At 50.9% G+C, this 12,745-nt stretch overlaps 1 protein-coding gene across 1 annotated transcript in view; it reads right to left on the bottom strand.

Moving 5' to 3' along the window:
- Nucleotides 1-12,745, bottom strand: part of CSMD1 (CUB and Sushi multiple domains 1) — a 741,603-nt gene that overhangs the window by 395,946 nt on the left and 332,912 nt on the right. The window contains exons 4-5 of the mRNA XM_070407812.1: nucleotides 10,956-11,150; nucleotides 2,229-2,436 (exon numbers count right to left, since the gene is read on the bottom strand). Coding sequence (XP_070263913.1) covers nucleotides 2,229-2,436; nucleotides 10,956-11,150 — 403 coding nt within the window. The remainder of the gene's footprint in view (nucleotides 1-2,228; nucleotides 2,437-10,955; nucleotides 11,151-12,745) is intronic.

Below are 12,745 nucleotides of genomic sequence, written 5' to 3'. Positions count from 1 at the left end.
GAGCAGGACCTCGCGGAAAACACCCTCCGCCTCCCGCTCCCTTCCGGCGCCTGGAAGGAGGGCGCCTGCTTCTCAGGAGGAATGCGAGGTGCGGGCAGGACCGCGTGCCCTTCGCAGCTTGTGCCCAGTGGGATGGGCACCTGCCTCCCACCGTCTTTCCTGGAGACTTCAGTGTGGGCATGTGCGCCCTGCAGCTTCTCCTTCATGAACCACGCTTGTCCGAGCACTTTCCTGATCAGGGTGGATGCTCAGCCCGTTGCACAGCACACCACCCATTTCACCCTCTCCCCGCCTGACATGTGACCCGCAAGGGGGTCACCCAGTGCCCACCATCCTGAGGTTCCCTCGTAACTAAGGCCTTTTCCCCACTAACCGCATCGTTTCTGAGGCCCAGGCACCCGTGCTGTGCATCGCAATGATGTTCTGAACCAGAACCCTGTGATGTTCCAGCCGAGAGGATGTGGCCTCGTGGACTCTCCACCGTGACCGGCAGAGACCCGGCCCGGCAGGCGGTGATGGGTTCGTTCACAAGGTCACGCAGGACACCCTTTGCTGAGTGGACAGTCGCCTGGCTTGTCCAAGGCCACAGGGTCTGTTGGCAGCAGAACGAGGAGGATTATCTCGGACATTCGGTTCTCAGCTCAGAATCCACGGACTCTGAAGTGAGGCCGAGTGAGAGCCCCGATAATATCGACACGCTCTGAGGGTTTGAGTGAAACCTGTATCATCAAATCGACAGAGGGGCCAACTGGCTCCATCTCAACTGTTTCTCAAGATACAGAATCTGTGGAGCAAAGACGACAGAGGCCGTGGTCACCTTCTCTCCACTGCAGTGACACTGAACATACGCGCAGCAAAACCAACGCGAGGAAATGATGTGCCCGTGAACGGGAGCCCCCTGCTCGGAGCCATGAGTCTCAGGAAAGAAAGTAAAACTCAGGAATTGGTTTAAAACGGGTGCTTTAGGTTTGACGCCTTTGTCCTTGAGTCTTGGTGTTGAAATGCCAACTTAAATGCAGAGAAATATCCGCACCACTCGTTCCACGCTCTCTCCCACCGGCGCACACAACGCCGCCTCCCCCGTGTGTTCTGCCTAAATTTGAATGTACGTGTATCCACGTTAGCTCTTCCTTCAACATCTGAGCTAGATTTCTGGTGCCATTGTTAAAAAGCTAAGAAATTAAATAATTAAACCCAAGGCAGCAGTTCAACCTACAGATGACTTAACCCAAGAGGCACTGTAGGCCTTGCAGCATCTGTTCTCTAAATCCTCCCTTTCCAACCGCACTCAGAGACGCAGCTACCCTGTTCTTGCACCAACACCATGAACCTAAGTCCAGCGCAACTGACCAGAGGCAGTGACTCCACGCCAAGCGCACCAGGGCCGGACTCTGATCCGTGCTGGATCTGTGTACACAGTTTTCCCGTGACCCCCACAATGGTCACATGACTTCGTGCAGCATCTCCGGGGAGGAGACCAGCGTGCATCCTGCAATCGTGTACCTGCAGCCAGCGGGTCAGGGACAGGGCACGTCCACAGTCTAACAATATCTGACCGACTTGAATCAGCTCTGGATCAAGTCCCAAACTTACCTCGATTGGCCATCTTCTGCGTGACTTTCCGAGAGTCCAGAATGAGGGCACAGTGAGTTCCAGTGAGGCCCAGAGGCCTCCTAGTCCAGTGGTAGTGAACCTGTGACACGCGTGTCAGAGGTGACACGCGAACTCATTTTTTTTATTGATTTTTCTTTGTTAAATGGCATTTAAATATATAAAATAAATATCAAAAATATAAGTCTTTGAAACTATGGTTGCAAATATCAAAAAATTTCTATATGTGACACGGCACCAGAGTCAAGTTAGTGTTTTTCAAAATGCTGACACGCCAAGCTCAAAAGGTTCGCCATCACTGGCCTAGTCCCTGATGCCACCACATCTTAGAAAGACATCTTAGAGACTTTGAATTCAGCCGCGATATAGATGACATTTTAGTAGCCCACAGAGCAAGGCAGAGAAAGAACACACGTGCCCTCCCATGGCCTCCAGAGACCTCCAATCACCTCCTGCGACCTCCAATGACCTCCAACCACCTCCATCCACCTCCAATGACTTCCAACCACCTCCAATGACCTCCAAGCACCTCCAATGACCTCCTCCAACCTCCAATGGCCTCCAGCACGGCACCGCGGAAGCCCGTGTGGCAATGGGACGCACCCTCCCGCACTCACCACACGGACGGCGCCTCCGTCCCGCTGATCTCCAGGAAGTCGTAGCCCTCCTCCAGCTGGAAGTCGGTGAAGACCAGCGCGATGGTGTCCCCGGGCTCGGCCAGGACGGTCCACGTGCAGTCGGCGTTGTTCTCGTACTCGGACGGGAAGTGGGGGCTGGAGATGCTGCTGCTGGTGCCCCGGAGGGTCCCCCCGCAGGCTCCCTCGGCTGGAGGGACAGAGGAAAGGCAAGACGCTGTTCAGGATGGTCTCGGGCACAAGGGCATCTACAATGTCACCGGGATCAGAGACGGTATCTCCTCACCAGAGACCGAGACGCCCTCTGAGGGTCTCTGCGGGTTTGTGCCTGCCGTTCTATGGGAAGGGACAGGGTTAGGGTCACATCTTATTGCTAAGGAACGGCCCCCCTTGGAAAGGGTGCCATCGGCTGAGACCCGGGCTGCGTCGCTGTCACCATCCAGAGTCACAGGCAGGTGGACAGCGGTTTCCAAGACGTTCTCGAGCCCTGGAGGATGGAGATGAGCGGCCACGTTCAGACCTGAGTGCTCATAGCCCCCATCCCTTCGCTCTGCGATGCCCGGCTTTCAGAGGCCGTGCTCCTAGGGGAGGGCACCACCCCCTCTTCCCCAGGGAGTTTGGAAGGTGCATTCGGTTTTGAAGTTCAGATAAGCTAATACCATCAGATGGCACCACAAAGAGACATGGACTCATCCAAAGTTTCCAAGGAGGAAACAGCTGCATGGAACGTAAAAATGGGAATATCTTGGGGAAATGCCAAGTAAAAAGTCAATAAAGATGAAACACATATAAGATGTAAATGATATGGTGCTAAGTGGTGGGAGGAAGGGAGGGAAGGAAGGAGGGAGGAAGGAGGGACAGAGGGAGCGGGAAACAGGTTCCCCACCCCTGATCTAAAGGCTCCGAGGACCCGAGAGACCCGCCTCCACACCTCTGCCCACAGTTCATTACAGCGCCAACGTCCAGGGACCATGCGACCATGGAGACACCCAGGACCTGGGAAATTCTCACAGATCTCACTGCCCCACCCCTGCCCAGGAGTGAGCAGGCCAAGGCCGGGTTCTAACGGACACGGACTGAGGGAATCTGCTCACCCTGCAGAGACCTCCTGTGAAAAAGGAGGGGTAAGGAGGGAGCTGTTTCCTCTTTTGTTTTTCGTGTTTTTGTTTGTTTGTGTTTTACTCCTCACCCAAGGACATTTTTCCCCTGATTTTTAGAGAGAGTGGAAGGAAGAGGGAAAGATAGGCAGAAACATCCACGTGAGAGATACATCCAGTGGCTGCCTCCTGCATGAGCCTCCGACCAGGGCCTGGGCCAGGGAGGAGCCTGCAACCAAGGACCATGTCCTGGACCGGAATCGAACCCGGGACCCTTCGGTCCGCAGGCCCACACTCTATCCACTGAGCCAAACAGGACAGGGATGTTTTTCACGTTTTTATTGATTTCAGAAAGGAAGGGAGAGGGAGAGCGATGGAAACATCAATGATGAGAGAGCATCCACTGGCTGCCTCCTGCACGCCCCCTACGTTAACAGAGGATCATTAACAGATGCCTCTGAGATCCTGGCTTCTCACCTTTGTCCTCTGACCTGTGGGGCCTGTAATTCTCTGTGAGGGAGGCTGCCCATGCGGCGTGGGAAGTTCCGCAGCATCCCCGCCTCTGCCCACTAACGGCCAAAACTGCCCCCACAGCGTGCGGACCAGCGATGCCTCGGACCCGGACCCGGCCGTCCTCCCCGGCACAGGGTCCTGCTGAGCACCTCAGACCCCGATGCCGGTCACTGGGCAGCGCTTTCCCGGCTCCCTCGGGGGGTTACCCAGAGCCCTCGGACAGGAGGCCTGGAGCCAGATTAACGTGCCAGCACTTCTCTTTCTCTGCGTCAAGGTTAATAATTTACTGTGAGGTGTTTGGCTTATGTAAATGTATTAAAACAGAGAGAGACCTACATGGCATTTTCCCCCTAAATAATCTGTTTATGTTCAATAACTTAATTAAAGGGATGAGAGTTACTGCAGCTGTCTTTGGAAACGGTTTCATTTTTGAGAGACGTTATACAATTTTCCCATAAAGAATAAGCCCAGATAAATGAAGTTAATTAGGAAACAACTATTAAATTTTCTAGACTAAACTATTTTTAACTCTTTAGAAAAACCTAATCATCAGTATAGCTATAACAGATTCATTGTGGTTGATTTTATTTAATATACCTCTAATCCTATTTGGGTGGAAAGGGGATTTGATATATGTAACTCTTTTATAAGACCAGCTAGAGGCCCGATGCACGAAATTGGTGCAAGAGTGGGCCCTCCCAACCCCGGCTTCGTCCGGAAGGTCGTCCGGATGGTTGTTCCGCTGTTCAGCCATTCAGTCGATTTGCATGTTATGCTTTTATTATTATAGATTATATTTTGAAATTCATAACTTTATAGTTTCTGAGATGTGTTTTCACCACCTTAGCTTCACTCATTATGCAAACATAATACAAAAATATAGTAACACGTTTTTATTAAACATGTTATTCCAATTGTTCATGTGTACTAAAAACAAGTGCTCTACTAAAAAACACATATAAGCTTTTGAAAATGGGAGCTCATTAGCCAGCAGTAGGAAAATCAGAGCCACAGGCCTTCAGCAACCATTCCTTACACTGTTCACACACACACACACACACACACACACACACACACACACACACGTGTGCACATGCAAGCACGCAACACACAGGAGCACCGAAAACTAACAGATATTCTTGCTTCCATCCTTCCTCTATAGTGTGTCCACTTACATCAGCAACATCGATCCTTTTAAAATTGAACTTGAATCTTAAAATCTTCTGTCCCAAACTGTTAAACTTCCCATGTCACCCTGAGACTGAAGTCAAAGGTGGCCAGGCCCTGCCTCCCAGCGCCCCTGCACACCCACCTCACTCTCTCCCCTCTCCCTTCCTTTCCTCGCTCTGGGGGGCCACCCTGCCTCCAGGACCAGTGCCTGTATGTCCCTGCCCCAGGCCCTTAGCACTCGTCACGCTGCCCATGGCCTGCCTGCTGCCCTTGGTGTCTGCATCAGTCATACTCCTGGGCCGCCTTCCCGGGCCGCCAGGTACAAACAGGCACCCCTTTTCATCACTGTCCCCTCACTTTGCTTTGCTTCTCAGCAGTTCATGACGTGCAAAGTTCTGGACCGTATGTTTCAGGGACTCGGCCATGCGCTTGTGCCCTCCATTCTAGAAGGCAGCCTGGAACCAGCAACTTGCCTCCTGTTTTGCTTTTTCCTCTTTGGGTGGGTGCCTGCAGCATTCCCACAGCTCTGTTGCCTGCAATGAGCCTCTATTCGGCCACCCTTAGTACTAGAAGTGAGATTTTAACAAAACACATTTCTGGGCTCATGCATGGCATCAAACTATGCTATTTCTAAGGAAAGACGTCAGAAAGTAAGTTAACCGAGTCATGGAAATATAGAGGCATATTCGAATACAAGGTTTAAAAAAGAGTATTCTAGAACAACTGCAGCATGACTACGTGGACCAATATGTCAGACAAAAGCTAATTGTGGAGAAGCAAGTTGGGTCCTTGTAGCAATCCCCAGGGGTTAGAGGGCCCCTGTGTGTGGCTGTTTGTTTTCAACAAGTAGCTAAGCTGCCACCTGGGAATTTTCCTTTATACTCAGCAGAGCAGCAAGGAAGTTTCTAGAAGAGATAAAGCCAGGCAGGCAGAGAAAGCAAAGTAATCAAAGGAAAACATTAAGAAAATGAGATTATGAGCCAGCTTCCTGGCACCCGGAAGAATCATTATTTTTTAAATATATTTTCATTGATTTCAGAGAGGAGGGGAGAGGGACAGGGAGAAAGAAACACCAACGGTGAGAGAGAATGACTGATCGGCTGCCTCCTGCATGCCCCACACTGGGGATCAAGCCTGCAACCCTGGCATGTGCCCTGGTGGGAACTGAACCAGTGGCCTCCCAGCTCCTGGGTTAATACTCAATCGCTGAGCCACACCTGGCTGGGCCTGGAAGAATTATTTCAAATTCCACAGTTAAGCATGTAAACTCAGAAATAACATATAAAAAGTAAAATGTATTAAAACAAATAAGTAACTATTAAAAATAAACCAATTCTGGCTGGTACTTAAATAATACAGTTAACCTATATAATAAAAGCCCAGCAACCCAATGGCAGAACAACCGGTCGACCAGTCGCTATGACACACACTGACCACCAGGGGGCAGATGCTCAACATAGGAGCTGCCCCCTGGTGGTCAGAGTGCTCCCACAGTGGGAGTGCGCTAGGCTGACCAGGGTGAGTGGTGCTCTCACAGCAGCCGATCCCTGCAGGCTACACCCCCCACCAGTGCACAAATCCATGCACAGGGCCTCTAGTATTAATATAATATAAGCTCTTTTTAATCCATACATATTAATAAGCAACTATAATGTATCAAAACTATTACTTTTATATTAATATTGCTATATCCAGAGTAATTTTTTTTTATTTAAAAGCTGAAGAATTGGGGGGGGGGGGTGGCTAATTAAGTAAATGCTATTTAGAATCCTCCCCCACTCCCATATTTTTTAAACATTATACAGAAAGAAAGTGAAGTTAGGTCAAACTGTCGTGCAAATACTTGACCATGAGAATTAGCACACAATAAATATTTTTCAAGGAAATGAAGAAGACCAGTATTGAGTCACTTCAGCATTTTAAAAATGTGCCGCTAGGACCTCTGAGGGAAGGAGTCAGCGGTTGCCAAGTGGGTGGGCTTTGGCTCCGACACCCAATTTCCCTCAGAGCAATTATTTCTTTAACTCGGTTTCCTATACTGAGTTTTCACAAAATCTTGCACTTGGAAAAAAAGATTCTACAGCTAAAAAAAAGCGTGAATGTCATCTCGTTAATCCAAGAAGATGAGGTTTTTAATAAAAGATGCGTTTGGATCTACTGATTCCCGTAAGTGGGGAAATATTCTAAATGTAAGTGGAAATCACAGCTCACCATTTCTCCCAAGGAGCCTCCAAACTTTCAGAAGCTTTATTCTAAACTCTGAAAGTATCACAGGCCTCGCTTGGGTATAGACGTTGCTAGGAATATAACTTGAGGGCATAATACAAAATTCAGAATAAAACATTATTTAGAGACATCCCTTGCACATTTATCAGAAGGGAAAATGGAAGCCAACTAAATGTTTAATAAGCTGTAAATCATTAAAGTATGATGTGTCTGCACCACACAACCATCCGAGGGTTTCAACATGGCTCAGCGGCTTCCCGAGTTAGTGTGTTAAATTTACCACACGGAGGATATGCAGCCAGATGCAGTCTCTTCTCGGTGTTAACGATTGTGGGGAAAGACTCCAGGAAAGAAACACACACATATGCACACACACGCACACGCATGCATGCACACATGTGCACACATGCACACACACACGCACGCACATGCAGGCACACACACATAGACACACACGCATCACATTCCTTTTCTAACCTGGGAGATACTATCTAACGCGCTGACCTCCCTGGGGCCGTGTGGAATCTGGGAGCCAGTAAACACCCAGAAGCCAGACCGACCGTCTGGGCTTGAGGGAGCCGCCCGCTTGCTGTGTAACCAGCTTTCGGGCCGTCCTGCGCCTCAGCCTGCTTCTCTGTCACTGGCGAGAATGAAGGTGTCGATGCCGAGGGTTGGTGTGAGGTGAAGTGAATTGATCCGGCAGAACCCTTAGAACTGGGCAGGCAAATGGTATCTGATCAAAGTAGCTATTATTGTTTCCAACCACCTGCCATGCAGTGATCACGCAGTGATAGCTTATTGGATAAATTATTGATGCGCATTTTTCATCTCAGGGCTTAAAGGTTTTGCTGCTTCGGGTCAGACTCGCCTTCCTGGGTCTGCACAGTGTTTGCACCGGGAGCGGGTGCTGCTCCGAGGGCAGAGAGGCTGACAAGGAGCTGGGGCAGGCCGACACTCCTCCAGGGGCTGGGCTCAGAGGGGCCCAGAGACACCACGAGACCATGGAGCGTTTACACTCTCCCCGCTTACTGAGGTCTCTGTAAGAAGCACTGGTCTCCTAGGTCACCCCCACCCCCTGGGTCGCCCTCCACCCCCTGGGTCGCCCCCCCACCCCCTCAAAGATCGCACATCTCAGATGTCGGACCCCTCCCCGTCCCGAGCTCCTGAAACCCTCCACGAGGTCCCTGATACTCAAGGTCAACCATGAGCAGCACATCCCACATCACAACCATGTCCGAGGTAGCCCCTGCCCTTTCCCCGTGGAAACCCCACATCTCCTGGAGAGCTGGGACGGGGAAGTCCTCCCAAGTGGTCAACATTCTGCTTCCACAGCCCAGGTGGCCCCGGGCCTGGAGCTGGACCATACGCCCACGTACCCGCTTCCAGGATACGTTTGCTCTTTCTCCCTAAACCCTCCCAGCCGGTCACCTCTGCTCCTCGGAACCTCGCCCCTGCCTCCTTGAGTCCTCCACCGAGCCCTGGTCAGCTCCAGGCTGCAGGAAGGCTCCCAGTCAGGCTCTCCGAGTCCACACTCATCTCGGTTCTTGCTGATCCTTTGAATGCTGGTCTCAGTTCGTTTCCTGCCCCTCTTCCAACAACCCAGCTCCCACTCAGTCACCCATTCTCACCGTCGCCCTTGATCCTCTCTCTACCAGGTGGGCACCGCCCAGAGCTGTCCTCCCGATGCCCCGTGCTCCCACCTTCACGCTCTGTACTTCCAGGTCACGTGGTTGAACACCTGCACTCCAACCACCGTCTGGCCCCACAGGACCTAGAGGCCTCTGGTCTCACTGTTTTCTCACTCTCCTTTCTCAGCCTCTTTGCGCCCTCAACTGTGCCCTGGTCATCCTTAGGTTTCATGGCCATCATTTATTTTTTTATTTTTATTTTTTAAATATATTTTATTGATTTTTTTTTTAATAGAGAGGAAGGGAGAGAGATAGAGTTAGAAACATCTATGAGAAAGAAACATCGATCAGATGCCTCCTGCACACCCCCTACTGGGGATGTGCCCGCAACCCAGGTACATGCCCTTGACCAGAATCGAACCTGGGACCCTTCAGTCCGAAGGCTGATGCTCTATCCACTGAGCCAAACTGGCTAGGGCAGTGGTTCTCAACCTTGGCTGCACATTAGAATCACCTGGGAATCTTTTTAAAATCCTGATTTCTGGGCCTCATCCTCCGGAAATTCTGTTTCTCTGTTACTCATGTTGTGGCCCCACCCCATATCAAAGAAACAGAATTTCCGGAGAATGAGGCCCAGAAATCAGGATTTTAAAAAGATTCCCAGGTGATTCTCATGTGCACCCAAGGTTGAGAACCACTGTTCTGAGAGAAGGGCTGTCTTTTCATTGTGTTGATGTTTCCTTTGCTGTGCAAACATTTCTGAGTTTGACGTAGTCCCGTTGGTTTATTTTATTTGTTTCCCTTGCCCGAGGAGACAGCGCAGAGAAAATACTGCCGTGAGAAATGCTCCAGATTTTACCGCCCATGTTTCCTTCCGGGAACTTCACGGTTTCCAGTCTTACGTGCACGTCTATAGCCGGTTCTGAGTGTTCTTGTGTGTGGGGTAGGAGGTGGGGGAGGAGGGAACCATCGTGTAAGGTACATGATTGTCTACCCACCATGCTGTTCCCCTGAAACTAATACAGGATAACGTATTGAATGTCAACTCTAACTGAAAAACAGAAAGCATTAACAGGTCACACATGGATTTGGGCCTTAATTCACATGACCTCTGGAACCTTCAAATGTTAATATCGTGTTTCTTTCTCTGACAAATGAGTGTTGGGGTTTATCATTTCATCATAAACCCCGTGAGAGCTAGAAGATATGATTTAAGCAAGCAGGTAGCGCGTCCCCAGGCCTTCCATCAAGACCTTGACCAACGTTAGTGATGTTTCTATCTTTGAAACCGTCAGGTGAGTTTTTCTAAGTCAAGTCAAAGGCTACGAACCAAAGCCTGCTCTTCCCGAGGGCGCCTGGATCAGTGACACTAACATCGTGGACACGGCCAAGCGTCACGGGGCTCACTGCAGTGACTCTCCCCTCACGGCCAGTCCTGCTGGTGGGCACCTGGGTGACAGGACTCCCCTCTGTGAGCCTTTATTTCAAGTCTGAGTGTTGAAAGAGGCCTTACTTTTAATTATCAGGGCTATTTGTCATTCTTAATGAGAAAAATATAAAAAAGGGATGTATTGCCCGGCCAGTGTGGCTCATTGGTTGAGTGTCAACCTATGAACCAGGAGGTCACGGTTCGATCCCTGGTCAGGGCACAGGCCCACGTTGCGGGCTTGATCCCTGGTAGGGGGCGTGCAGGAGGCAGCCAATCCATGATTCTCTCTCATCGTTGATGTTTCTCTCTCTCCCTCTCCCTTTTTCTCTGAAATCAATAAAAAAATATATTTTTTAAAGGAACGACCACATCACGGTGGACATAAAGGCGTGTATTAAAGCTCATAAAATGCAGCCTTGAGCGGTGATAAACGGTGCAGAGGTTGAGAGGGTCTGAGGAGAAGGATGAAGGCAGCTCTGGGGATTTAAGGAGCATCACTGCATGTGTCCCTGACTTTACACACGGTTTCTTGGTAACGGAACACGACTTTGGGGAACAGAATGGATGACCTGGGGAGGGGCCGGCCGGCGAGTCCCCCGTCATCAGCGCAAACGGACAAGGCCAGCCCCTGGCGCAGGGCACCTACCTCTGCAGAAGGGGGCCGGGAAGTCCCAGGTGGCGCCGCTCCCAGGGCTGACGATGCAGGTGAGCGTGGCGTGGCCCTCCAGGACGTAGCCGGCCAGGCAGCTGTAGCGGATCTTGTCGCCGATGTTGAACCTGGACCCGTGCAGCACCCCCTTCAGGATGTCCCCGGGGTTCCCGCACGTGTGGCTGGGCAGCACTGGGGAGGAGAGAGGAAAGGACAGTGAGCGATGGCCCTGGATTCAGGTCGGTCTGTCGCCCAAAACATGCTCCTCCTTGAAGATGACAGTGAGCACAGCAGCCAGCAGTGCTCCCATCCGGCCTGGCTGTGACCAGGGACGTGTATGCAGGTTTCCCATCCGCCACCTAGTACTTCTGTAGAGACCGTGTTTAGCTACAAACGACTGCGTTTTGTTAGGAGGGAGGAGAGCGTCCGTCCTAAACGTTTCTAGACCACTTTTCTAACCGTGAGGTTCTACCCTCTCCGACAGGCAGCAATCAGACAGCGCAGTGGGAATGGGGTTCTGACAAAGCAGTGAGCATATATGAATATTCATGCCACATGTACTCCACGACCAGCACTGCCTGTACACACCACTAATCAATGCTTAATCAATGTCTGCTGGACAAGCAACTTAAAAAACTAAAGATCATTCGTTAATCTATCAGAGTTTAATAAAATCGTTCCATTACTGTACTCCAGCCAGCTGTGAGGGTCTGTGCATGGATACAGTGTCTGACTCACAACAGAGTGGTAACCACGGCTTTCACAACGCAAGTACTGCGCTCGCTTGCTTCTCGGTCCAGCGCCTGACGCTGTCCCTTCCTGCCCGGCTCCCTCTGTGCGTGGAGGGTTCTCTGCCTCGTGCAGCTGCCCCGGGACCTCCTCGAGATAAAACTGTTGTACCAGAGAGCGTGGTCTCCAACCTCATGGGTGCGCCCGGGCGCCGACTAGAGGCAGTTGCCGTGGTTGGCTGCGGTCTCTGCCCTCGCGCTGTAAGTCAGCCTGCCATCCGTCAGGCACCTGCGCTCTGCAGTGCTCAATGAACCAAGGGTCCTACTGTTTAAAAGGAATGGTTTCCAACTAAAAGTATTTCTAAGTGAGTAAAAGTACAGTATTTTATCTTCTTTTAAAATATTATTTACTGACTTTAGAGAGAGAGCGGGAGAGAGAGAGAAACACTCGTTTGTCGTTCCACTGATGTTTGCCTCCATTGGTTGCTCCTTGTATGCGCTCTGACCGGAGCGTGAACCCCAAGTCTGGCTTGTGGAGATGACACTCTAACCAACCGAGCTACCCAGCCAGAGCCAATTATTTCATATCTGTATACGTTTTTGTTTTTTTTGCATGGGTACAGAGGATAGGTCGATATCCTATATAATAAAAGGCTAATATGCAAATCGACCGGACGGAGGAATGACTGGTTGCTATGATGCGCAGGAGCTGCCCCCTGGTGGTCAGTTTGCTCCAACAGGGACCACCGCTCAGCCAGAAGCTGGGCTCACAGCTGGCGAGTGCAGCGGTGGTTGCGGGAGCCTCTCTCACCTCTGAGGCAGCACTAAGGATCCCTCGGGGGATGTCTGACTGCCCGCGGGGATCAGGCCTAAGCTGGTAGGCAGACATCCCCCGAGGGGTCCTGGACTGTGAGAGGACACAGGCCGAGCTGAGGGACCGCCCCCCACCCCCCGGCCCCTAGTGCACGAATGTCCTGCACCAGGCATCATAATTTTCTTACACTATTCTATTAATCTAATTCTTGACTAGTCTACATGATATGGTCTATTTGGCTTTTA

Source organism: Myotis yumanensis, unplaced genomic scaffold, assembly GCF_028538775.1.
Source record: "Myotis yumanensis isolate MYYU_CA2020_CCGP unplaced genomic scaffold, mMyoYum1.0.hap1 SCAF_3, whole genome shotgun sequence".
NCBI classification, from domain to species: domain Eukaryota; kingdom Metazoa; phylum Chordata; class Mammalia; order Chiroptera; family Vespertilionidae; genus Myotis; species Myotis yumanensis.
The sequence above is the reverse complement of the archived record's forward strand: the minus strand, read 5'-3'. Positions and strand labels throughout refer to the sequence as shown.